Genomic DNA, 27191 nt, shown 5'->3' with positions numbered 1-27191 from the left:
GTTTTTTTTGTTTGTTTCATTTTGCAACACTATTATTATTGGAAGCACATCGTTTTCATATTTTATTGACAATTGTTTGGTACCTCCAATCACTTTTTTCTTAATGTTGAAGCAGCCTGTGTGACAGCAGCAATATAAACAATAAAGAAGGCTGAATACATTTTACATGGCTTGTAAAGGCTGAATCCAAGTGTGTGTCATTCTTTAAATAAATTCTTGATATATGCATTTTATCATTTAGGAGAACTACTGCTGGAACACTGTTCTTCTCTTAAATAGAGTAATCATTCTATCTCACATGGTAGTGTTGTCTCAAATCTCACACTTACTGAGAATTAAAGCATCATTTGAATGCATCAGCCAAAAGATCTTTCAGTTACTTATTTTTTGTCAAAAATAAAGGTGTTTGCCTCTGTTTTATGCACACAATAACATGTCTGTGGCCCCTCCTCTTCCAGTAGTTTACGATTGTTGAGGGACGGAAGTGTCCAGAATTTCAAACTAAATATTTTTTTACAGTTTTGAATGCACTATTCTGGTACTCATAGTCCACTGCATGTCACTAAACTTGTCAGCGTGAATGTATTTATGCACGCAAAATAGCAAATGTGAGTATGCGAGTTAGAATTGAGAGACAGCCATGTCTTGGCAGACTATAAAGAGGTTTTCATTTGAAATCTGTACAGAAAGTCATAGCAATCGGCGTAATTCTGCTTAACTTTACAGGCTGTGAGGGGCGGGAGAGCCGTAATCAGTGACGTAATTTAGGATGGACTTGCTGATTAGCTGATTTGACTAAATTGAACGCAGGTATGGCTGATTCCAGCCGCGCTGAGATGTTGATAAGCGGCTGGACAGAAGGTTCATTAGTGCTCCAGCTCCTCTGGGCTCCACGGTTATCTCAGGGTCTGTTGTACAGTGTTTCCCCACAATATTTGCCTGTTGATTTACTTTTGAAGTTGTGTTTTTATACTGTAGGCCTAAAATGTTGCATTTGTGATATGCGCCAGGATAAAACTACAACCGTTTAAAAAAAAAAAAGTTTTAACATATTCCTTTTTTTTTTTTTTAAACTGTTGCTTAATGTCACTTAAGTTTCCCTGTAGTTAATTTGGAGAGGTTTTATGCATCAATATTGAGCTACAGCCAGCTTTGAAAGCTTTTTATAGAAACAAATGTTTGCTATTTTCGCCTTTTCTGATCCTTCAACTCACCACAATGTGCTTCATTGATTACAGGTGTGTGCGGCAAGACCATGTGGCAACCCACCATGCGAACATCCATTGGCTTGTGAACAGCCAGTTCAAAGCCTCAAGTCTGGCACAAGGACCACCACACCACTGATCAGGAGTGAATAGAGCAAACTTCTTGTGGAAAGAACTTGTTGACCCTCTTTGAGAGCCTAATGGAGCCAAATCCTAGTGGCCCTCAGCACTGTTCAGACACAGAGACCAGGTGCATTTTCACATACAGTCTTTGAGCACAACAGGAAGGAGGTAGAGAAAGTCGACTGGACCAGTCCGTCTTCATAAACTCCCTCAAAGGTCATTAACGGTCTACAATTAACTGTGTCTGGAACAGTATTCATACTGCCTAAATCCTTTTGGGTGTGTTGGCTTGCGGCTTTAACATATTTCTATTTTTTTTAAATTTTTTTAAATGGCTGTTCATGGTACAACCCCACTTCTGATTTTAAGTTTCCATATTGAACTGTGAAAGGTTGGTGGCATAATTATGTTAACCTGCCGTTTCAATCAAATGCCATTTCAGTTTTAATTCCTCTGCATCTTTTATAAATGACTGCAACACTATAAAATGTGGCCATTGTGTTTGGAAAGGAAACTATGACGCGCTACTAATGAGCCACTATAATCTGACATATCCTGCAAAAAATGTTCATGAGGCACCAGTCTGATGCAAAGTTGAGGTTCTTCTGTAGCTGCTGTAGTGCCATTTACACATGATTTAATGTTGTTTACAGTAGATAGTTGTGAACTCTGCTTTGGCACAACACTGAGTTTCACTGTTTAATAAATGGCTTATTTACATTTAGACAAACTTTTCTGAGTATTAGTGTTCATTTGTAAGCATTTAGTTTGAATTGACAAAAGGTGCAGCAGCTCCAGAAACGGATTTGGTTTTGATCCCAGTCATTTACTAGTTAAATATAATTTGCACTGCTGTATTTTAAAAGAACACCTCACCTGTTTGCATCAGTCCTCCCACCAGCTCATCAAATTTCCCCAAATGCACAAGGTAAATTTGGTCAGGAAGTTACCAAGCTGTCATTGCACCACCACAAAAATAGGGCCCATTAAGTTGGAAACTTTATAGGCTGGAAGCTTCACTCACTCTTGTTTTCTTCACCCTTAGGCAGCAGCAGTAAGCGCTTCGAACTGTAAGTCTCCTATTTATTTTTTGATGCCTTGATGCCAGTCTATCTTTCCAACATAGCCACCGTGCTATGACTTTGCATTCTATCTCATCACATGTGATTAATTACCTTGTCTGTTGTGCTTTGATTTGGCCATTGGGGCCTGAACTTATCCTACAATCTTTTGCTTTGTCTTTCCACTTGTTTTTCTTCTTTCTCCCCAATCTGTCATTATTCAGATGGGAGATTGTCAAAGCTTATCCAATAAGGCTTTTGTGTTTGCATCTAATAGGTTTTGATCACTGTGCTATGGTGTCATGTCTACCGTTTGAATCAGTTTTAGTGCACTAACTTTTTTTTTCACCAGGAATATCTACAAAAATAACTTTTTTTTCTATTTTTTTTTCTCTTTCTTTGTGTGCCATGACTTTGCCTTGTGTCAACCACCATGCCGATCTCTTGCCCTGTCTCTGCTCAACATGGCCACTTTGACCATGTGTGTGTATATACACCATTGTCCATGAAGTTTGAAGCAAGAAGTGTCTTCAAAAGGTACATGTCAATTTTATTAATTTAACACTGGGTTTTTGCTTGGCCCGTGTGCCATGACTGTCGGCTGCTGTGCCGATATTTCTCTCCCTTAGCCTCCACAAACTCCATTGTCCATTTTTGTCATCCATCAACTTTGAAACTGTAGGCATGATCTACAAAAAGTTACGTGTCGATTTTATTCCTTAATGCTGGGTCTCCACATGGCCGCTGTGCCATGACTGTCGGCCGCCGTCCCTCGGCCTCTACAAACTTCACCGTCCTTCATTCACCCACCCAAATTGACATATCGATGTCTACGGTGAACCAATGTGCCTAACTTAATTTAGATGAATGTTTTTCACTAAGCAGCTTGGCGCTGCAATAATACATTTTAAGCGCTAGCTTTTCTTATCTGTTCCTATGCACATTGGCAATTGAGCACATTACTGTTTATGAATGTAGCTTCAAACCCTGCCAGCTTCATCCTCCACAGCTGTCAGAAAAGCGCAGACACCTTAACTTATCCTTCAGTAAATTAAAGCGCTGTCATTTTACTACAATCGGCAAAATATATCTGCACAAAATTAAAGAACTCAAAATGTAGATCATGACTTAAGGGTACAGCTACATTTTGGCCCTGGTAGCAGCCAAAACACCACCCACTCACTTCAATAGTGTACCATGTCAGCTCACTAACCTAGTTGATGCTGACATTGTGATGACTCATCCCAGTTGGACTGAAGTAGATCTACAAACCTGTAAGTCTCACTTTTCTTTATTTTTGTGTTTTTCCTTTGTCACTATCTATTACCAGTCTATTGTCAGTATTTCTGTCCCTATAGCTAATCAATCTTGACTTTCATTCATCATGGCTTCTGCTTTTCCGATACTCTTTATTTATTTCATTCATTCATTCATTCTTTACTCTTTTTGCATGGCATGCTACATACCTCTGTCTATCCAATGTGGCCACCATGCTATGACTTTGTCTCCATCCAATCAGCTTCAGTTACTATTGGTGCAATAACCTTTTTTAGTTGGCCCAAACAATTTTAAATATTAGTCAAGGGGCTTCTTTGACCAAGGCTGAGAAAAATTGTCCATCTGACAACAATTTCAGATTCTTTTACTTTGACTTGAACTGTCATTTGCAAAGGGTTTCATTTCCTTATGAATTTTTTTCAAAAGAACATTAATCTTGATTTGATAAATTAGATCAATTGGTTGTTACTGTATTTGAATTTGCCTCTTTCATGTAGTTATTCAGCCCATGGATGATGTATCATTGCGGATTTCCTTTGGTAATAAGCCTGGTTCATTCTGCCATTTTGAGCATGCGTGCTCAATGAGTGTATTTGTACTGCTGTCAAGATCATCACCACTCAAATTTTTTAATATTGTGCCTCAGCATTCATTCCTTTATTGTGGTAAATGCTGTCTGGTCTCGCTTTTCCAAGTTTAATTCCAAAAGTAGGCCTATTGCATCCAAATTCTTCATTTCACTTTAAGAATTTTGCCCAGCATGTTGGGAGGCCTCCCAGCAGGGGTATTTAATCTTGCCCCTGAAAAGCGTTGTCGTTAGGATACAGTTGTCAATTACTGACAACATTTAGTCACAATGTTTTGCCCATTTCTTACCACATGGGATGGTTTGGGGAAGGGTAGGGGGCTGAGGGTGGTTCTTAGTAGGGAGTAAGCCTGGCAGAGTGACAACTTAAGGCTTAAATAATGAAGAAATTTTGATATCTGGTTTTGGGTGTGTTCTCAATTTTCCTTCTAGTGGTGATGAGGATGACAACAGTGACAATGAAATTGTAATTGATAGTGGGTTGAAACCATTAAACAACTTGCTACTTATTTATATTGACATTCTCAAAATTGCAACTATGGGCTGAATCAGAATTGCAGTCCTTAATGCATCAGCATTCAAGTATAATCAGAGAAGCCCCTTCAATAGTAAATGCTTAATGTTTTTGATATATATGTAGTTGTTGTTCTTTTTAGTTTAATCATTACAGGATGCAATCCATGTTATTGTCAGAGGACTTTGTCTCGAGTGAGCTCATGGATCAATATGGCGTCTGCAGTTGCTTCAGCCGTTTCCCGTACGAAGAGGAGGCCAAGCTGGGCCATGCCCTCATTGATAACCATATCGGTGACCCAGTGATGTCCTAAAGGTTGTGTACAATTTTCTTTGTATAGAGAAATAATGACATCCTTAGCAGAGGATGAAGTCAAACTGTTTTAATCTAAGCGTTCCTGTTCTTTGTTTTGATAGACGGTCCAGTTGTGCATGAATGTAGGAGTCCCTCCCTGTGATACTACTGGCCCTCCCCAAGTTTCTAGAGACAAGACGGTGACCACCAACAAAACATTGTGAAAATGACCTTCCAGAATATCCGCCGCTGAATTTGAGATGGAGAGCATCAAGAGCTGCTGAAGGAACCAGCTTCTCCTCCTTAATGTGTAAGTAACATTGTGTACACAACAGTACATGTCTGTTTTCATTAGTGATTGGCTAGAGTAGGTGATAATGTCAACTAACTTGCTGTTACCGATATAAATTTGCTCAGACAAATATCTCTCTCGGTTGTTGGCTTACTGCCAGCATTGCCCTTGAGTTATATTGCAACAATGTCAGAATTAGTTAATAGTTGTGATTGTAGTGTTTTGTTTTCTACTGTCAGCTCATGTTAAAAAACAGCTTTGCATTTTGGGTAGGTAGCCAATTGGCTTGGGGAAAAACATTCAATTATCCAAAATGGCTTTAAGTTTACTACCACCACTGTCGGCTGTTTGTTATATTAAAATGTCAAATTACTAAGACTAAGCAATATTGTAAAAACAGGGCTGTAATTGTAAATACTCTCTCAACAATACAGCTAAATAGGCCTTGTTGAAAAAGTAGTTAAGCATAACTAACATTTAGTGACTGGCATTATACAGTTAAAACGAAGGAACGGTAAAAAGAGGCTAAAACAAGGTCTGTTTTTTTGTTTGTCCGCAATCTGTCAGTAAGGTGTTGCAGATATTAGTTTGCCAAATACAGAGCTTGATGAAGATGTTTTGTTTTGACCCAGCATGAGGACCCCTGAAGACTTGCCACCCATCCCTCTGACAATCCACTGAAGAACATGCTGAGAATCAACTCAGGAGAGGTTGGTCTGCCTAATTTCATCATGATATCATCAGCAGCAGCTTATAGCTGCAACTGAAGACTGAAAATAAATCTTTTCTGGGAACAACACCCACCTAACCACATATTCACATGTGCACATCCATTATGCACGGGCGTGGACACTGGCTTAAAGACTACCATATTATTCTAATTGTAATATTTCATAGCTATGTGTCATTTTATTTGAGTAGAGACTGGTAAACAGGATACCAGGCCATCATAGTACCGTTTAGTACTTCTCCAAAGCAACAGTTGTGCTTTGTTAAACTATTGACCTCTTTGACTGTATTTTTGTGGCTGTCAAGATCATCACCACCCAAATTTGGTGGTTTCTATGCCTCTGTAAAGCACTTTGAACTACCTTGTTTTTGTTGTATACTGTTCTCTCCCCAACCAGTCGTGGTAGATGGCTGCTCACCTCTGAGTCCGGTTCTGCTCGAGGTTTCTTCCCGTTAGTAGTTTTTCCTTTCCACTATTGCTCGTGGGAATTGTTGGGTTTCTCTTTAATGTAGTAAAGTTATCTTTTAAGGACTTTACTATGAGAAGTGCCCTGAGAATTATTTGTGATTTGGTGCTAATAAAAAATTAATTTAATCAAAATTGAATGCAGTTTTAGTCTGTCTTGGTTTTTTTTTCTTGTTTTTTTTTTTCCGTTTTTAAAATGCAATTTTAATTGACTAACATCTGCGCCTTTTAAGGTCAAAATTGCATGCCATATAGATGTTGTGTAATATCTGAAAGTTGGGAACCTGAAGATTAATTTGAGATGAGGATCAACACTGTCAAGTTATTTAGCCGCCATCCCGACAGCCTTTTATTAACATTAGCTACGTGCTCTCTTACAGGCTAAGAGTATGTCAAACATGGCGTTCTCTAGGTGTTTGTCAGTTGCTTATGATCTGACAATTTTTGGTGGCTTCAGAGAGAAATCAGAAACATCATAATTTAGTTTGTGGTCCCCTCAGGTGAGACCTTTGACCTGTCTGTCTGACCTTAAAGATAATTTCTAGCCAGACTGAACATTTTTAACTCAAGGTCCACTATTATGAAATCCCTTTTTAAATGTATTTTTTTATTTCATAGTTGTGAATGTGCAGGTCCTTTACCTTCTGCCAGGAGGTGCTGCAGCACCCCATGAACCCTTACTTTCCATTGCTTTGCTGTACAGACCTGGGAGTAGTATCTAGCTTATTTCATTCTTGGAAAGAAAGCAAATAATCATTAACACAATTTAGGTTTATACAATACTGATACACGTTTTAGTGTTTTAGACTCATCCACTAAATGCTATTTATAGGATTATTTCAAAATGCATAACCAAATGTAAATCATTCTCATGATCTTGAACATCAAAAATGATCAATATGGAAATAAGCCATAAAGTTAAAGATCAGAGACATGAATAATAAAACTGTCAGGGAGCAAGTATTACAGACATCAGTTACAGAGTAACTGTTTGAGTTTTATATCATGGACATGTGTGACCTCTGGAAAGTCACTGTGCAGCTGATTCTACAGCCGTTACAGATTGAGTCCTGTGATCGGATTTGTTCATACCAATATGATGTGCAATAAATTGATAAAAAAGAGGTCGTTCTCTTTTGTTCGTGTCATGATTCAGAAGAAGTTTTTTTTTTTGCCTCCGACCACACCAGCGTTCTCGGATTGTCTGTCTGTCCCATTCTTGTCAATGTGATATCTCAAGAATGTCTTCAGAATTTTTTTTTTCCAAATTTGGCACAAATGTTCACATGAACTCAAGGATGAACTGGTTAGACTTTGGTGGTAAAAGGTAACTGAGACAATACGTCCCTTCTGCTCCTGTGATGTGATCGGAATACTCTGACAAAATTTCCCACACATGGCAACAACTTTGTTCTATCAAAATCTGCTTTGTTGCCCAAATAAGTCTTCAGTATACATATATTATACAAGTCTGGACAGACATGGATGTAAACTGCACTTTGAGGGGTTAATGGAGGCATTCAACAGCAGGGTGGAAATTTTAGTTGTGTGGATACTCAGAAAGCTTGGAATTTGCTGCTCTGCTTTCCTGGCTGGCACCGTAGGAAATGAGCATACAGCTGGAATGTGAATGGATAATTCAATTAGCAATGTAAACTTATTCATTGTTTTAATAACAATACTGTTACAATTGAATATATTTGTATTGTAACATATTCATGCCAATTTGCTTCCATTTTGTGTAAGAATGTCTTTCTTTATCTCTGACAAACACAAAAGAAAGGGGGGAAAAAAATTAACTGGGGTCTGGCATTTTGTAAAAAGCCACAGAGCAGCCAGTCAGCTGAAGCTTATTCCACTCAGATCTCCTAAAATAAATCCTAATATACCTTTTCCATGTGTTTTTCTTTCTTTTCTTTTTTGTTGGTTTCAGTTCTTTTCTTCATTTGGAAATGCTTTCACAGACGTACGCAGGCAGACTCGCAGTCCTGTGGACGGTGAGCTCATGGAGGAGTGTCTGACAAAACCTCCAGACGCAGGCAGTCAGGCAAAAGGCAGAAAAATGAAGGCAAAATCCAACTATAATGCCATGAAGGTCTGGAAGAGGTGTTTCTGCCATTTAACACTTTAACAAAGCCCTAACCTGAAATTGAAAAGATTGAAGACAACTTTTTTTTGGCAGTTTAATGGGACAGTTAGATACTCTCTTTACTATCTTATATTTTTTTCTCGCTTCCAAAAGGACAATGTAAAAGCTGTCTCCAAACCATTCCCAGCATTGTTTGTGCATGCATGTGACAACCAGTTTATATATTTTTTCTAATTTCCTCCATAAACTTGAGTACTGCCCAAAAAATGGATGATGCAATCAGCTCCCCTTCCTGACCTTACTTCACAAATGTTTGTGTGATAATACTTTAATATCATGATCCCTTCTGTAACAGTAGAAAAAAAAAACTGCTGCTCATACATGTTGCTCTTTAAATATATTGGAGGACAATATAAAAATATGCTTTCCAGTGGCCTCAACTTGGCTAGTGTCACTGTCTACCTTGCCTGAACAAATAATGGCAATCACTGACCTCACACAGCTAATCAGCTCCACTGTGATGCAGGTTTATTAACCACAGTGAATTTTACACACCGCCTTGAACTAATATATAATTAAAAACCTCCCAAAACTATCTGTATCCATTTATGTTTTCAAATCCTGACGGGTTTAATGAGATTAAATCATCTCATGACCTGATCTGGGTCACTTTCCACATTTTCCATGCGCTCTTCTTGTCCCACGTTTAGGAAAATGAATCAGTCTAAGCTCACATGACAGTTTGCATATCGCTGAATGAAAACAAGAGGCTCGTCTTTCACAGATTCAACGTACCCTTCAAGATATTTCAGCAGTAACTCAGCAGTAACTCACGGGTTTTATGTGGTTTTACTGGAGGAAAAATTCTCTTGAAACTGCAAACACATTATGTTTGTAGTGATCTTGGATTAACTTTATTTTTAATCTTTTTTTTCCATTTTACCTCTGCATTTTCTTTAATCCTCATAATCTGGTTTTGATAAAAACAAAGATTGCCCAACAAAATTTTATGGGAAGACAAGAGTTTGTGCTCTGCTTCTACTTTGACTTGAGCTACATTTGCAGACAAAGTTGTGACAGCATGTGGAGCCACCATGTCCTGCTGGACTTCATTCAGATTTAGAGGACAAAGACTGACGAGTAAACATCACCAGGTCTCCAACAGAAAAATACAACATCCCACTGGAAGAATTTTTTTTATTTTTAAAAACAACTTAAAAATAGAAATATTTGAAATGAAAACCCCACCTCACTTTGCAGCTGCATGTCCCTCCTTTTCTTCGACCCGCAAGCTGGTCAAAACTGTCCAGATTTAGAAAAAAAAATCTTCCAGATACAATCTTGAGTTTTTAGAAAGAAATGAATTTGAGCTGGCAGTCTGAACATTGCCTAAAAGTTTTAGGATTAGAATTGTTCTTTAACACAAACAGGTTTTGTTCTGCAAGTGAGATCGACCCTGCAGTTGTGCTGTACACTGAAGTCGCCAATAGGATGCAAATGTGCAACAAAAATTGTAAACACACACAAACACTGTTGCAGACCTGATTATTAGGGATCGAAGCACCAATGGTGGTGGAAGCCTATTGTTTTTGCTTGGATTATTAATATTATTCTGTCCAAAGATATGGTTGGGGAGCCCCAACCCTACGCGGTGCAAAGGGGAAATTTTCATAGAAGATAGTGATCCTTGAAAGTTCTTTTCTTACAAGAAATGACGCATGTCAACCTTTAGGGGGCGCTATGATAAAGGTCAATGCTTTTTGTTGAATAACTCCTAACTCGTAAGTAACACAAGCCAATGCTGTGTATCCACGCGTTCCTTACATGGTGCCCACTGTGGGAAGCATTGGGTTGCTACACAGGTGGTAAAATACACGAGTTCAAATCTAGATCTTCCAAAGACATGAGGAAAATGTCAAAGGGTGGTGTGAAAGATGTTCACTTTCTTTCGTGAAGCAGCCAATCATGTCACAGTGTATCAATCAACTGGTTAAAATCCTACTGGAAGATACTCTTGTCCGTTTTCACTGTAATTGGTGAAGTTGGAGTTTCAAAAGACAACAGGATGCTTCCCTTGGATGGGTCTAGCTTCAGGTCTGATTTGTCTTTGGACACTTGGCTAAAGTCAATGTGGCTTCTGGTCTGAGTTGCGTGGGGGTACTGGGACCCCTTTGTAATTTCTTGCCATCCTAGTCTGTATTATTGTTGCTGTTTTCACACAGGTGGTAGGCTAATTAAACTTTCATAAGTGAGCGGTGGGAGGTACAAAACGATTGGCAATAAATTATGATAAAAATGGGTCATTGCGCCCTCAATAGAAATGACAGTATGCTATGGCAAAAAAATAAATAAAAAAAGCTACATGAACCTGATTAAAATGTTTACTCGAAGCTTCAAAGTACACTGTGCTTCATTATCTTCTATTTGACTTGTAATTATAGCATATTTTTGGGTCAATATTAAAGGTGAGAAATTATATGAATTAAATGATTGGTTTTTTTTGGTTTTGTTTTTGCACACTACATAATCTAGCCCACATCACCCTGCACTTCTTCTACTTCCTGTTGTGGGCACGTGCCTCTCACTGGTGTAGCTGATGATGCTTGTAGTTCTTTGGAGAAGCCACAAAGGTCAGCCTGTATTCATATATAAAAACATTACATGCTGTCATCAAGGAAATAAATTGAGTTAAAAATGTGAATAGTAGCGTTTCAAACAAATAGTTTATTGCCTCTGAATAGGAGCATGTCAGCGGTAAACGTCCTTAAAATCAAAATATAATGTAAATCTGCTTTCATAACAGCCTGTGCAGATCTGCTTTTTTATATTGTTTGCATATTTACTTTGTGTGTGCTTGCTATCAGATCATTGCCTGCTTTGTGAGTAAATAACAATGTTGTTGGTCGCTGTTTTACCATCAAAGTTTTTTGCGTAAATCTGGCTTTTGTATGAGCTAGTGCCCAGCTGCGTGTGCGTGTAGGTGTTGCCTATTTTGCATATGTTTTCTTATATGAATATTTTTCTTTTCATAAACAAATATAATAAGTTCAACAAAGTTTACTACTTACTTTTTAAAGGGTAATATGTATATAAGAAAATAGAAAACCTTTTTTCATATGGGACATCTCATACTTTATATTGCATCATCCCCACTAAACATTCGGCTGTGCTGTACAGTGAACGTGAAGCTAGAGCTGGAAGGCGATTAGCTTAGCTTAGCATAAAGACTTGAAACAAAGGGAAACGGCTAGCCTTGCTTTGCTCAATTTTCCAAAAAACCTCAACATCAAAACTGTCATCGTCCATCAAATGCAATGAGTGTACATAAATGTTTTGTGATTTAAAGACATTCATTTACAAAATATACATTTTCCATTTACCAAACAGACTTGCATGTATAAAACACATGATGCAGTTGAGACTTTAAACTCAAGATTTTTGTTTTTCATTATTTAGACCTCTGTGAAACATGAAAAGATGATGTTAGGATCAAAAATTCAAATCAGACAAAGGCTAAAGTGAAAGTCGATACTGCTCCATCACAATTGTTTGATTTTATATTTGGTAAGAAGAAATTTTCTGAAAAATTGAATAAATGCTAAACTCCAATTGCACTTAATAGCCAAAGCTTTGCTTTTTTACAGTAAACATACACTTTGTAGACTTTCTAAAAAGTCATAGTTCATGGCACATAATGTGCGAGCCATACACAGGTGGTATAAAACTACATAGTCACTGTAATTTCATTCTGTTTGGAAGTAATCAACAACAGACACAGTGAAAAGGTCTTTTCAGGTTTCCAATCTTGGATCCTTCTCCTCAAATGTTTGGCTCCATCAGTGGTTCTCCTGATTAGGGCGCGGAGGGGGGCGTGATGGAGGAGGCGCTCTACATGGAGGTGGGCCCTGAGGTGGAGGTGGCAGAGAGCCAGTTGGGGACGGGGGTGCAGAGACTTGGCCCATGTTGGACGGGGGCAGCGCTCTGTTTGGAGGTGGCGTGTACATGGGAGAGCTGGTGGAGGATGGAGGAGGAGTGGATGGCAAAGGAGGGAGGGTTGAAGTTGGCGAGGGGGGAAAATGGAAGAGCTGGCTGCCCTCTGACGGATGACGCTGGTAACTGTGGGGCAACGTGTAGACCGGTGTGGAGGAATGGTTGTAGATGGGGTAGCGAGGAGCAGGGTAGGATGGGCTCCGGGTGAAGTTTATGCACCTTCCCTGTAATCAGTGCACATAAAGTAATCACAGGTCAGTGAAAGTGTTTTAATTATGAACAAGATGGAAAGAAAAGTGAATGTACTAAAACAGGAAAATGCCATAAACATTTTTTATTGTGGGACAGCGATTGGCAGGTTTGGAGGGGTACGGCTCTCAGCAAATGGAAAGAGAAAATTCCTCTTTTAGTGAGTGTCATGGAAGCAAACGGCATTCCTGCCAGCCCGGCCATGCTGACGGACCTGACGGAGGCAGGCAAGCAGCATCTACTCTTAATGACTTCTGCAGAGAGAAGCATACCTCCACACTATACTGCAGTTGTTTTTAGCTTTTTCTACTGACGCTGCCACTTTAGAGTTCCTTTGAAGTCGATAGGCTTATGATTAGAAGCAGTTTGGACTTAAAAATGTTTAGTCTATGAAAAAACTGCAATTAATGTCCTGGAGATAAGATTTTGGTCTAATTCCTTTCTGCTTTGTTGTTTGATCCTAAGCCTTCACTCCAAACATCCCCTGTTCCACATTTCCAGATGTCCTGAATTAATTCTCTGAATTCTTAAATATCTCCCTGCCAAAAGTTGAAAGTTGGATCACAATCCGATTAATTGCTTTGTTTTGAATACGTGTGATCAATCTACATAACTACGTGTGTAAAGGGCTGTTACTCATTTTTGTTTCTCAATACAATTATTACATAACAAGCTGACAGCAATCATTGAGCAAAATCATTAGAATTTCTTGTATTCATCCGTATGAAAACAGTTGGATGAAATTAACAGAAATGTCATATTTCCATCACTATTTCAACATCATTTTCCACCGTTTGAGGTTTGTCTCGCTTAATGACGTCGTCACATTGCGTCCTCTTCTCTTGCTGTGGTTAGTGCCACCATAGTACATCGTTTATTTTGATTATTGGTACCTGTCATTATCAGTAATTTCTTTGTATACTTCAGTAATCAGCTCTGTATATTCAAGTGGTTATTTGTGTCATATCTGTCCTGTGCAATTTTTGTTAACAAAGCCTAAAAAGCAAACAGAAATGTAGTTTTTATTTGTATGTTCCAATGTCCAATGACAACAAATGGCTCTTCTTCTTCATACGGTGTATGTTGTTAAACTATGATTTGGCTTTATGCAGTAATCGTGGCATAAAATGAAAATGAAACGACAATTAACTCTGTGATCCGACTTTTTTGTGAGACAATTCATTTCCATGATGGTGACAGACCTTTTCATAGCATCACACCTCGACCCCTCATGGTTGTGTTATCCTATTTCTCACCTTGTCTCCGGGATAAGGTCGCATCACAGACACTCTGTCATAGCCTTTTCTCAGGAATACACAGAGAGCGTCCAGTTTTCCCTGTATAGAGATGACAGTCAGTAGAGCTGAACAGTCCCTCAAAAGACAAACAAGTGCAGAAACTATAGTAATGACAAGAAATTGTCTTTTGCTCCAGATGTCTCTTTGCATTGAAAACTACTGTATATACTGTAATAAAGAGACAGATAAACAAATATTAACACCAGCTGCACAGATTCCACGTTCAGGGGTTAGCTCAGTTCATGTCTGGTTCATATTACCCTTCATCCAGATGACTAATGTGTGAGGAAGCAAATGTTATAAACTATTTCCTACTAACATCATTCCCAGAAACATAACATTTTTTACATTTTCTAGGTTATGATCGAAAGACGACAGTGTAAGGAAGAGGCCTACATGTCAGAAACAGTTTTAAAGCATCTGGAATAATCATCTTCTACATATGTGATCCATGCCTTAACTTACATTTTATGGCAGTAATACATCTCTGACAACTGAGCAAACTTGGAAAGAGCATGAGATTTGTTTAAAAGCTCTGGAAAAAGCCATCAAGTGAACCCTAAGCTATGATTTCTTGTCAAACCATGATAAGTAATATTTAGTAGGAATTTAAAAGCCGTTTCAGGGATGTACTCATAATAAAAACACTTTAAAATGAGTAAATTATAAACATATATTTGGTAAAAAAATGGCAGAGGGGATGAATTGAAGCAGTTAAAATGAATGGAAAAACAGGGGAGCACCTTGATGGGGGAGTACCACTTCTGGGGACGGATAGTTTTGTGCATGTTGTAGTAAGGCCTTGATGGCGATGGATCAAACTCCTCTTCAGGCATCACAACTCGGGCGTTTTTAGCTTTTTCCAGTTTGGCTCCTTCTTCAGTTGATCCTTTATCTCCCCAACGAACCTGAACAGAAACAAGATGCTTTTAGTACTGGACTGCAATTAGTGACAAATAAAAGGAATTAAGTTAGTGTCAAAGATTTAAAATTGGTATTAAGCTGAGAATTTACTATTTGGTTGTATTTTCAGCAGCAGACAAGATTAATTGATATTAGATATTAATGTAAAAATCCATGCAGATGGATTAATGAATCAAGGGAAACGATTGATAAACTTTCTTGACAACACTTCTTCACTTTAAAAGGAGCTGTGTGCAGGATTTACTGGCATCTAGTGGAGAGATTACTGAACCAAATGACCCTCCCCCCCTTTCCAAGACTGTAGAGAATCTACAGCGGGCGCGAAACTCGCTCCCTATGCAGATATGAAAGGCCTATTCTAAGGTAATGAAAACACCATTTCTGCCCCTAAATCCTACACATTGGACCTTTAATCTAAAAGGCCCATTTAAAGAAATGATCCCTAAAAATGATAGATTATGTACAATATGCTTACTGCTACCTTTAGCTGCTGAAAGATTCCTCACAGTTTACATCAGCACCAACAGGCTCAGGTAAGGAAGTTAAATGAAATGTAATGTAAATCCCGTTTTTCCATCAGCCTCAGCAGAACTTTCCGTTTAGTGCAATTAACAAATGTTAGCATGCGAGCTAAGATGGTAACTGTAACAAATATACTGCTTAGCTTTCAGCAGGCAGCGTCACAAAGCTGTGAGCAAGGCTGTAGTGCATCATATCCTAAACTGTCATTTTTAGGCTCTGCATCTGCATCTGCAATTTACATAGAAAAAGTTTCTCTTTCCTTTCACATTCAGATGTTTGTGGCATGTCTTCATGGGTTTTAATTAAATCCAGTCCCCTGAAATCCACAAGAGAACAAAAGTTGGCTCCTTTGCCTTAGTTTAATTTTGTCAATTTATGACGCAAGTTTCAGAATTGGGTATTTTCATGAACCTCTGAGAGAGCATAAATCCTTCACTTTTGAACTTGTATGACACAAAACGCCAAAATTCAGCAAGAGACCTGCTGTCGCGAGTCGTTTACACTGTCAAAGGTTTTTTTTTTTCTATCACTAAAAAAAGCTAAAATGTCTAGAAAGATCCAGCACGTGAAGGGTGAAACCAGAGCTGTCAAAGCAGCCTTGAAAGTTCATTACTCAAAGTCACACCCCTCCAGCTGCCACAGAAAAGCCATGAAGGCTTTAACTTGGCAGAAAAAGCACATAAATGAAGCTGTGCATATTTTCCATGGCTGTGTTTGGAAGAGGAGCCGTTTCAACTTCACAGCACATATACTCCTCAGACTGCGCTAACAGTTTGTACAGCACTTCACACCGACAGAATGACTTCTGTCTCCTTGCCCTTATCTCCCAAGACAAAGCACACATCTGGTCCGTCTTGGTACGAGGCAGTCTCAGTAAAATTTCTATTCACCTCCTACAAACTGCTGCTCTCAAGCCTCACATTTCAGACTTTCTTATTCCACCATTGAGGTTATCATCATGACTCTGAACTTTTCTTACTGCTGGTCTTCCCCAGAAAGACAAATTCCTCCTTCGTTTTTCTATCTCAATCTGTAAAACCCAAGCCACTCAACAACTGTACAACAACCACAAACAAATCATGCAAACTCCGGCCCTTAAAACCGCCCCTCTTAGATTCTACCAAGCAATTCTGCCGTCTTTGCAGTTTACTGTCCAGATGGCCTCGTCTTAACTCGTCACAACAACACAGTGACTCAGCCTCTTCCAGGGTGGACTTTTGTTCTCATCTCTTTGAAGGAACGAGCTGCTTTGTGCTTCCCTTTTTGTTCCCTGCTTACTGGTGTTTGATCACACTGCCATCTTTTAACATTTTCTGTAAACTAACTGAGTCAAACATGCCACGTGTTTCACATGTGAACCTGAAACCAGTTTACAGAAACACATATAACGTTTGATATCATTTGAATATTTTGAAGATTACATGTTTAACGTTAAAAGAAAATGTAGGTACACTAGCAAGTAAGGAAGCACGACATTGTAGCTGACAAATTACCCATGGAAAATAGTCATGTGACTAAGACTTTTAGAAAAATATTTCCATATTTTCTTTTAATGCTTTCTCTTTTGCTTCTACGTGTATTGTTTGATAGTTTTGGAAACTGTTGTTCCTTTTTTACCTTTTGACTTACTTTTTTAGGTGTTCATTTGTCAGATATCACACTTTAATTCTATTCTAAATACCATTACCCAGGACCAACCAGTTCTTGGTCTTGGGTATTTACACTGTGTAGTATAAAATTGTGTCATATTTGACACTATGGTTCACTGTGTTTGCATGATTATTATATATTGCCTTGTTTGCAGTTTGCTTTCTGGGTTACCTCCATTCTCTTGATGCCTCCGACTCCACGGCCTCCGTAGTACGATGCATCCACTGTGGGCCACCTCTTCTTTGGAAAACCATCCTCATCATCCTAAAGTAAATAAATATGTGAATATTTTTTGCTGTGACAAACACAATACATATGTTTAAAGATATTGAAATGTAATTGAGCATTTGAATAATAAAACACTCACTGAGATGTCCTCTATTATTGGGGGAGGCGGCTCATGAATGACCTGCAAGCATGCAAGAAACATATTTACAATGAGCTTCACAGGATCGCTGGTGTGTCTTTTATCACATCATCAGTCCTGTTTTATTCAGGTTTTATTCAAGTACAAAGTGCAATGATGTATGATGAAGATAACTGTCAGTGATTGAGTTCATCCTTGAGATTAAATTTTCTGTTGTCGTACCACAGTGCAGCAGAGAGGCCAGAACCACCACAGCAGAACGATGGTCAGTAGGAGCAGCAGGATGAGCAGAGCTATGGCCACAAACGTCCCATCAGACTAGAAGAAGAAAAAAAAGTATCAAACAAATGTTACTTCCATCGCTAATACACAACAAAAAGTGTATATAGAGAGAACAATGTGGATTAGTTTCAAATTTTGTAACATCTTGTGTCAAGGCCATTAATGAAATGCAGCACCCTGTGGCAGAAGATCAAGCTGCTGTAGCTGCAGACATGTGTGATGTGGCAGTTCAGAAACAGCTGATTCATACAAGAACTAAAGAGCTGGTGATGACACGTTTCTACACAATAGATAATTTGCAAATTTGAAGTCAGTATCTACACTGAAGTTTATTGCACACTTTTAGCCATCAGGTCTGGGTGACTTTGGCTTTTTTTGTTTTAGTTTTTGTATTACTTACACAAGAGACTGCAGTGATTGTGACAGAGCTTGATATGAAGCTGAGGCCGTTATTCATGCTGACGTGGAGAGTGGCAGACCTGCAGAAATGGGAAGAGAGTAAAGCAAAGTGCCTCGCTGGCATATTCATGGCACCTCTAACTGTGAATATAACACTGAGAATCAGCTAATACATGTGGATGTGCCTCCATTTCACATTAAAATCTAGATCATAAAGGCAAAGCAAGTCTGCTTATAAAGCACTATTCAGACACGGCTGTTCAAAGTGCTTTACAAAGGCATACAAATCCATTAAAATAATTTAATTACATTCAAAAGACAAACAAAAACAAGTCAGTTCAAAGTACTTTACTGAGGCAGAGAAGTGGAATATATTAAAATTGCAGTAACAAATTTACTATACTGGAAAGCCCTGAGCAGACAAGCTTGTCCAACAGGTGAGGAGCATTAAAGCAGCGTCACCGTGCTTGGTTTAGATTAAAAAATCACTGACTTAACCTGTCCCAGTGTTTAGGCCCAAGACCATTTAGAGCTTCATAGATGAATAATAGGATATCAAATACAGGGATCCTCAGTTAAAACTAAATTTGTTGTGCATTTTAACTGATTAGACTAAAAAGAGAACGGCAATAGTGTTTATAATACAACTACTAATCTAAGGAAACCCATACTTTCTATTAACAGTAACAATCACTTACGTTCCCTCTTTCTCCAGAACAGGAGCGGGGCACAGAAGGTACGTATCTCTCACTACCAAAGGTCTTTTCACTGCGAAAAGAGAATTGTCGTAAGAATTTGTATACAGTAAATTAAAAAGTATTGTGATGAAAGAAACAGTAGCATAAGGAAAACCAGAGTTCGCTCTTTTCTAACTTCAGAAAATTCAAGCCTCAAAATTGTTTTATTTTTTTTTTATTAAATTCCTGGACTTCCTGTCCTTATGGAAAATGAAGCAAATGAGGGAGGGTTGTGGTTTATTTACGCTGGCTGAGTGAGTGTCTAGTGTGTGCAAAGACAGTGCTCGTCCCTGATGAGATCCACATTCCCTGCTAGACATCTGAGAGGCGTTGAGCGGTACACCAGCTGATTCAAAGCGGGGGGAGACGGCGCTGATGGTTTTTGAGATTGAGGCTTTAAGTTCTCGGCCACAAAGAGCTGCTGCCCCTACCCATCCTGACCATATGGCCAAAATAAACTTGGCACAGTGATGTAAATGGCAGCTGAGAGCAATCCCCAAAATGTTATCTTGTGTTAATCACTCTTTTGTGTGGACAGTTATTTATTATATTTCTTTGTAAATGCATTAACATAGTATTTGGAGAAACCCCGACTGAGTCTGTCCACTGTCACGCTTTGCATCTAAATTGTAAAACTTTTGAAATGACTTTTTTCTTCTCCTCAACCCTCCTCCTTTCTATTTGTTGTTTGTGTCCCATGTGAAAACAAAGTCAGCAGTGACTTACTTTAATTTGAGTAACTTAATTTAGGTATAGTATTTAACTTATTGGCGGCACAGTGGTGCAGTGGTTAGCATTGTCGCCTCACAGCAAAAAGGTTCCGGGTTCAAATTCGGGCCTGGGCCTTTCTGTGCGGACTTTGCATGTTCCCCCTGTGCCTGCGTGGGTTCTCTCCGGGTACTCCGGCTTCCTCCCACCATCCAAAAACATGCGTCTCAGGTTAATTGGTGGTTCTACAAATTGCCCTTAGGTGTGAATGGTCTTTGTTTCCGTTTGCCTCTATGTGGCCCTGTGATGGACTGGCGACTTGTGCAGGTTGTACCCTGCCTTCACCCAATGTGAGCTGGTATAGGCTCCAGCCCCCCGTTACCCTGTTCAGGATAAAGCGGGCATAAATAATGGATGGATGGATGGATGGATTTAACTTATTCACACGTTACGTGACGTACGGTCAAAACTTGCGTAACTGTAGCCCAAACTATGATCTTTTCCTGAACCCAACCAAGTAGTAATGATGCCTAAACCTGACCAAACTGTGACATCATCACAACGTTAACCATGCGTTAATTGTTGTTACCATGACAATTGAGGTCTGGTTCTCCTATCACTGGTACAGTCCAACAATCATATATGTGGTTGATAATGGCCTTCTGAACCTACTAGGCGTTTTATGAGCCCAAATAAGACCATATATTTGTGACAGCAGCGTCTTAATAATTTCATAATCAATAGTCTGATATACAACTGTAAGTCAAACTGATTGGTTTCATCTCCCCGTTTCTAATCTTTAAGCTCCACGAGAGTATCTTTGTCGGCCAGATGAATAAGTGTATTTCAAAATCACAAACTATTCCTTTAAGTAGTTTTAGCTTTAAGTTTAATGATTTACTCACAAGTTTTTTTCAATACATATGATTAAGTTTTGGTTGATCACCTTTGATGACCAACAAAGGAATTATCAGTTACTCAAAGATGGAGGAATACTTTTTTGTTTTATTGTTGCTTTGCTTCTTATGGGCAGAACTCCACAACAGCCTTTGCACATATGACTTATTAAACACATCCAGCAGACGCAGAGTAAGAATAGCACTAATTTGATGCCAGGTGTCTGCCAACCAGCTCCTGAAGGAAATATCTGACTCTTAAGCTGCTAAATGTTTCACCATATTCACCATCTCGCTGGCAGTTTCGTCTGTCTGGTGTTTGGCACTTGGCATGCACCACTGTGCTGGTAAAGTTGCAAGCAGTAAAAATAAAACAATGAGCAAGTTGTAATAATTCTCTGTGGAAATGAGTGGGCTGCAGAGCGGATAAATCAATTGGTCTAATATATAAATAAATGAAAACTCCTCAAAGAGATTTGTTTTTAGTGTATCCCTGTGTGCCTGGGAGAGTGGAAAATACCTCAAGAGCAAAGTACTTACTCAAAGTAACTGTGTCATTGATGCGGAAGCTGCAGAGGACTTTCTGTACATCTCGGGCGTGAAGGAAACCGTTTCCCTTGACAACCACCTGAAAGGACTCTGGAGAGGGAATAAATCAACCATTTATATAATTTTTCTTTGCAGTAGATTAAAAAGTACAGAAAATGTTTCAGAATAGTGGTCATTAGTGTATTTTGATTTTAATAATGCATCTGGATGTAACTTTGAGTACATTTCTGAACTAAACATTGTCTGTCTACAGCACAGTGCTCTGTGGTTTTATTACATATTTATGTTTCTTTACCTCCTTCACAGATGCTGGACGGCTCCACAGCCAGGATCTCAATGCACGATCTCTTCAGGATCTGCATGAGAAAATCACAATATCAGATGGACTAAAGGTAACGTAGTTTAAATTATGCCCGGATGGATTTCATCAGGAATTGAAATCTGTCTATGAATGTCATGCTTGTGTCTTTCCTACCGAGTCAATGACCCCTTGCAGCGCTTGAAATCCATCGTTTACAGGGAACACGTGGTCTTTACTGTCAGCTATCGTTGACAGCTGTCAATAAACAGGGCTTATTGATTAATTGATTGTTTGCAGGATTGATTACTTCATCTGTTGGTTAACTGACTGATTTACCTGGGTCTCATTGAAGTCTTTGACTCCAACACAGTACACAGTGGCACCCAACTGACGCGCTCTGCCGGCCTGATTCAAAACAAGACAACGAACAAACAAACAAGCCACAGTGGAATAATGAACACTATCCACATCACACTGAAAGAAAAATGCTGCTGCCGACAGGCTGAAACTGAAACTTGTTTTGTGATGTCACTGCTCATGTTATGCCATTGACAGCGGCTGGAAAACATCTGAAGTGACGTAACTGAGAGCGATGTGATCACAAACACAACAAGCTTCCTGTAGAGAAATGAACGCAAATGCAGTATTCAATTCAGGGTGAATTAACCCTTTAAGTTCTCTAATGTTGAATTATTTTCAAGCAATGAGACACAACCATTGGCTGTTTGATGGTATGATAGACATCATAATTACTGGCTTTTGGGGAAATGGTGTGTTTGAGAAGATATTAATGATCTATAAACTTGTTAATTGTGCTTTTATAGGTTTAAACACTCCACAGTTTAGTAAAAACTCCAAATGGTTCTCATGTCACCTCTCTTACCTCTCTTTGTGCCAGGTCAAACTGATTTTCTCTCAGTTCGCCGTCTGTCAGGCCAATGATGACACTCGCTGTCCTGTAACCTAGGAGACAGAAAAAAAACTGCGGTTAAAATTGTGAAACAACTTTACTTTCGACAAGTGAACTCCGTTGTAGATTGGATTCATTTGGAAAAATATTTAGAATATAATTGTGATGGGAAGAGCAGCTGTGTTTCAGTTGTTTCTCTCATTATGTGATGACTCTACCATACAGTGTGCTTGGACTATGAAGAATATGAATGATCAGTAAAGACTCCACATGATTAGGTGTTAAAAAGGAAAATGTTCTCCTCACCATCTCCGGTCCCGTAGTATATTTGCTCGCTGGCCTGAGAGAGAAGTTTTGAGGCGTCAGTGGCTATAAATTTAAACAAGCCTCATTTGAAGAGGTAGATGCCAACCTGTTGGGTCAGTTTTCCATTGACTTAACAGATGACTTACTCTTTGAAATCCTCTGTGCATGAAGGTGTCTCCGCCTGGCTGCACCATGCGCAGCTCCTCCAGTCCGGCCCGAATCTGTTCTCTGATCATGAGAGCAAAAAGTATTGATCGCATTGAAAAGACACAGCTCAGAAGGATTAATGCAAAAGTGAATCATAAAGATGTGTTGGTGTGTCTGTGTGTATGCCACCTGTCTTCTGTTAGTGCCATGAGAGTCCTTCCTTCTGTTGAAAATACAATAAAAGACATCCGCAGCTGAGGACTGGAAAAAAAAAAAAAAAAAAACAGCAGAATATTGTCATGTTTCACAGTCTGTTATTTTCTCCTCACTTTTTAAATATCAGCTGTTTCTGTGTGGACATACCTGATAAACTTGTGAGCCAGATGATCAACAAAGTAATATATCTCGTTCCAATAATGTTGCACACTGCCTGACCTGAGAAGAAGACCCAACAGTTAAACGATTAAATAAGGGATTGAAAAAACTTTAGTTCAGAATTGTCTCTAAATATCACCCTACAAACTCTATACTATGAACACTTGAAAGACTAGTCCAGTTGATTAGTATTGCACTTCCATAAAGGTGACTTACGGGATATTTTATAAAAAATTGTAAGATCTGATGCAACTGAAACAGACAACTGATACTGTTCTTACAGACTGTGAAGTGCTCCTCATGGTGGGTAAAATGACAATGCATAAAAAAGTGGAATGTCTCTTTTAAAGTTTTGATAGGCTTTTTATACAATAATCAGATCAGATTGAGGATTGCAGTATTCTAGCACTGCAACAGCATAATAACTTAATAAATTGTACCTTTATTGATATTGCTTATCCTTTTTATGGTATATTACAGCTGTGCAAATGAATTATTTTCACTATTAATGAATCTGCTGAATGAATTAGTGTATAAAACAACAATAAATTGAGTAAAAGTCAGTTACACGTCCTCAGATTACAAGGTGATTTTTTTTTTCACTTTGCTTGTTTTGTCTGAACTAAACCCAAAGATATAAAAATGTATTATCACATAGGATAAAGAAAACACGAAATCTTTACACAAATTAGTTGCATTTTTTTCTTATAAAACATTAAACTGAATGGTGAGTTATCAAAGTTTAACTAGTAATTTACTCTTGATTGATTAATCAGGTAATGAACTAGTAGTTTCAGCTATAATTTCACATACCAAAAGTTCTGAGAAAAAAAATACATTTACAAATAACAAATCAATTGCATTACTTGTTATATTGTTGGTAAATGACTTGTAAGAAATCACGCTGCAGATGCTTCTTGCACTGTTTAGTCCCTATCTTCTGTCAAACAGAAGTAAGTGGGTGGTTCCTGTGTTTGTGTTTCCTCCTGACTGCTTAATATTTCCACTCGTTGCTTCAGTGCCCATTTTTAGACGCCAAACAAAAACTAAAGTGCCACATGATTCTGTCTTGGCTTCTTTTTAGGTCCAGATTTTCTGCTTGTGCAGATTCACCAGAACAATCAGCAGGATGCAGATTTTTTAATTGGTGTTCCATAATTTAAGAGAAATGTGGGGAAAGTATGCTTAACCTCTGCAGCCTGCTCTGACACTGCACTGCCTCTCTTCTCCTCCCTCCCTTCTGTTTTCATTTATCCTGTGATGTGAGTCTCAGTGCGGAGACCGCCAAAAACCTTGGGATCTTTGGAACATCTGGCTCCAATGGAGAAAGGGTTCTGCAGCCCGAAGCACAGAGAGAGACGGAGCTGGGACGAGATGTGGGCTGCTCCTGTCAATGAAGTGTGGCTGCAGTTTGACAACAAGAATCCCTGCAGTGCACTTTATCATCTCAGTGAATGCACAAACACATCGCAAATGAGGATGTCATAACATAAACACACATTCTGTCAGTTCTCAAGGCTTTTAACTGGCTGAGACTGAATGTTTGCAAAAATCAGCTATTAGTGAGTATTCTTATTTCTATAGCTGTTTTTAAGAGAGAGTTTATAAAGCAAAACACCAACGTGACCTGTTCAGGAGCTTCATGTTAGCTTAAATGAAAGTTTAATGTGCAGTGTAATATAACCCTTACGTTAACCCTTGGAGGGCATTCAAGTCCTCAGATATCTGCTCCTTTGTTTCATAAAATGACACGGTGTTGCAATTAGAGCTCGAACAATAACTAGAGTGACAAAAAACTATTCAGCATTATAAAAAACAAAAATCATTTAAGTCTTTTCAATACAAAAATGTATATTTGAATAATCAGGTTTCAAACTGTGGATTGGAGAAAATAATCCATCTGAAGATACATCTTAGACTTTGGAAAACTCAAATGTGTCACTTTTGTCGGGCATTTTATTCGGTAGCACAAACAACTGATCAGTTAATTTTCAAAAATTAGCTGATAATGTAAGGAATTACTAGTTGCAGCCTTTGTTTGTTGTGGATTGCAATCAGATAATTTCTCTCTTTGTGATGATGTTATTGATTTTGTCCTCAGTTGAAAATGTTTTAAATGATGAAGCTTTAAAAATAGTGTGATAGATACACATTTCATTTTGTGCCACAGGAAATCATCAAGAGATCTGATGAAAGGATGAATGTTTTCACTGTCATAATTTAAATTAAACTTTAGAAAACCTCTCTAACATTTCACTTGAAGTCCAGAGTTAAACAGGTGAAATTTCAAAATAAACATACATTGGATGCATGCTGCTTTTACAGGACCTGCATGAGCTCAGTTTTGGCAGTTACAAGTCCAGGTGATTCACATATGATTCTCTGTCTCATAAACCCCAAAAACTTGCCCTATTTTTTATATTCACACTGATCTGTATTATAAATAGCCTAAAATCTGTCTGTTACAACACAGTAGTGGCCCATAAATTCCTCATGAGGACCTCTTAAATGAAGTTTGCACCTGTGTCTTCAAGACAAACTCAGATGAGTCATGCACCGAGCATTAGAAGACCTCGTCTGTGATCAAGTAGAAGCAGGAGCACTCACTTGTCCAAAACAAAGTAGAGGTCAAATCCTCCGTAGCAGGACGACCCAGCTGCCCTCCTCTCGTAGAACTGTGCTGCACCGCCGGCCGCCAGGACCGCCACCAGCATGCCCAGTTCCACGCCGAGCAGGACCTGCCTGCACCAGCACTGGGACATCACCCCAAGTTTAAGCGAGCGCTCAGCCCGGGAGAGGGTAAACATTAATATTCTCCAGCAGGAGTTTTCCTCTTGACTTCTCCCTCACAGTGCGCTGATGTCATCAGCCATGCTGTGAAGACTGATCTCCAAGGCATGAAGTGCTCTTGTCTGGATCAGTGTCCCATCTCCTCAGGAGCAGATGTGTGCTGGCAGAGGAGGAGTGAAGCTGGTGGGACTGAGTCCTTGACTCCCTCTCTCTCCACACTCAATCATTTTAGCATACGGTGCCATGAGTTTGCACAACAAACCAAAACAAGCATGCTTTAGCTGGAGGATGATTTATTGCTTCTTTCTTGTATTTATGTGAATGAACCCACAGCTTTGATCACACTTCTGTTCTCCCTCATGTTTTTCTTAGTTTTTTTCTGTTACTTCTGTTGAAGGCTTACGTTATTCTTCACCTTACCCATCAGTGCCACATAGTGGCAAATACATGCATCCTGCAAATCGCTGCACTTGAACATGAAACTGTCACTCATTTCATCTGCATCCAAGAACTTGGAACTTTACCTCTGTGAAAACTTAAATAATAGCACGTCTTTCGTAAACTGATACTTGTTAGAACAGTTGATTGCAATTAATAGCAAACGGAAAACCCTCATAAAATTCACAAAAAGCTATCCATTGTGTTTTAAACAGTACATGTAGAAGAGAAAGGCACTTAAAAAATCTGATTAGTTGTGAGGTTTTGTGCAATTCCCAGGCTGAGTAAAAATCAAAGAAGATAAAGATTAAGAAGACAATATTTATCATTAAAATTTAACCTGCAGTGTAGAACTTCTGTCTCCCCCTTCTGCCAGTGAAAGTAATAACAAAACCACTTTTAACGTGATCATATCATAGGCTCCAGAGTGACCTACTCAGCCATAATACGGGGGATAAACCGTGTCACAACCCCAGCCGAATGACTGGTTTTATTATCTGAATTTGATCCATTCAGTCTGACAACATTTGATCGTCACAACTGAAATATTGTATCTCCATTTAATTAGCATAGGGCAATGTTTTACCAGACACCAGATTTAAAAACTGTATTCTGTAAAATACAGAGGGATTTACCAGGTGAAGACATGATCTGTATTTCGTGAACTCATTTGAATACAATCAATGTTCATTTAGGTGTAAAATCCCACCCTTTAG

At 38.8% G+C, this 27191-nt stretch overlaps 1 protein-coding gene across 4 annotated transcripts; it reads right to left on the bottom strand.

The window, feature by feature from the left end:
* Positions 1-11341: 11341 nt before the first annotated feature.
* On the bottom strand, positions 11342-26130 carry LOC138207363 (anthrax toxin receptor 1-like). 4 transcript variants are annotated; one of them, XM_069164552.1, is made up of 19 exons: positions 25855-25920; positions 24438-24634; positions 23236-23307; positions 23062-23133; positions 22872-22953; positions 22726-22759; positions 22393-22472; positions 21846-21914; positions 21684-21764; positions 21504-21564; positions 21200-21298; positions 19017-19086; positions 18320-18398; positions 17860-17955; positions 17638-17679; positions 17442-17534; positions 14918-15082; positions 14133-14213; positions 11342-12851 (listed from the first exon to the last, which is right to left on the bottom strand). In XM_069164552.1, exons 4-19 carry the CDS (start codon positions 23118-23120, stop codon positions 12474-12476), a joined length of 1569 nt encoding a protein of 522 aa, XP_069020653.1. In that variant the 5' UTR covers positions 23121-23133; positions 23236-23307; positions 24438-24634; positions 25855-25920; the 3' UTR covers positions 11342-12473. The 4 variants fall into 4 exon arrangements, with proteins under 4 accessions (XP_069020653.1, XP_069020635.1, XP_069020645.1 ...); XM_069164534.1 differs by lacking the exon at positions 24438-24634 and having other exon boundaries at positions 25855-26130; XM_069164544.1 differs by lacking the exon at positions 25855-25920 and having other exon boundaries at positions 24438-24767.
* Between the last annotated feature and the right edge of the window lie 1061 nt (positions 26131-27191).

Source organism: Embiotoca jacksoni, unplaced genomic scaffold, assembly GCF_022577435.1.
Source record: "Embiotoca jacksoni isolate LCO1_2020_lvr unplaced genomic scaffold, fEmbJac1.0.p SCAF_10, whole genome shotgun sequence".
Lineage (NCBI taxonomy): Eukaryota > Metazoa > Chordata > Actinopteri > Embiotocidae > Embiotoca > Embiotoca jacksoni.
The sequence above is the reverse complement of the archived record's forward strand: the minus strand, read 5'-3'. Positions and strand labels throughout refer to the sequence as shown.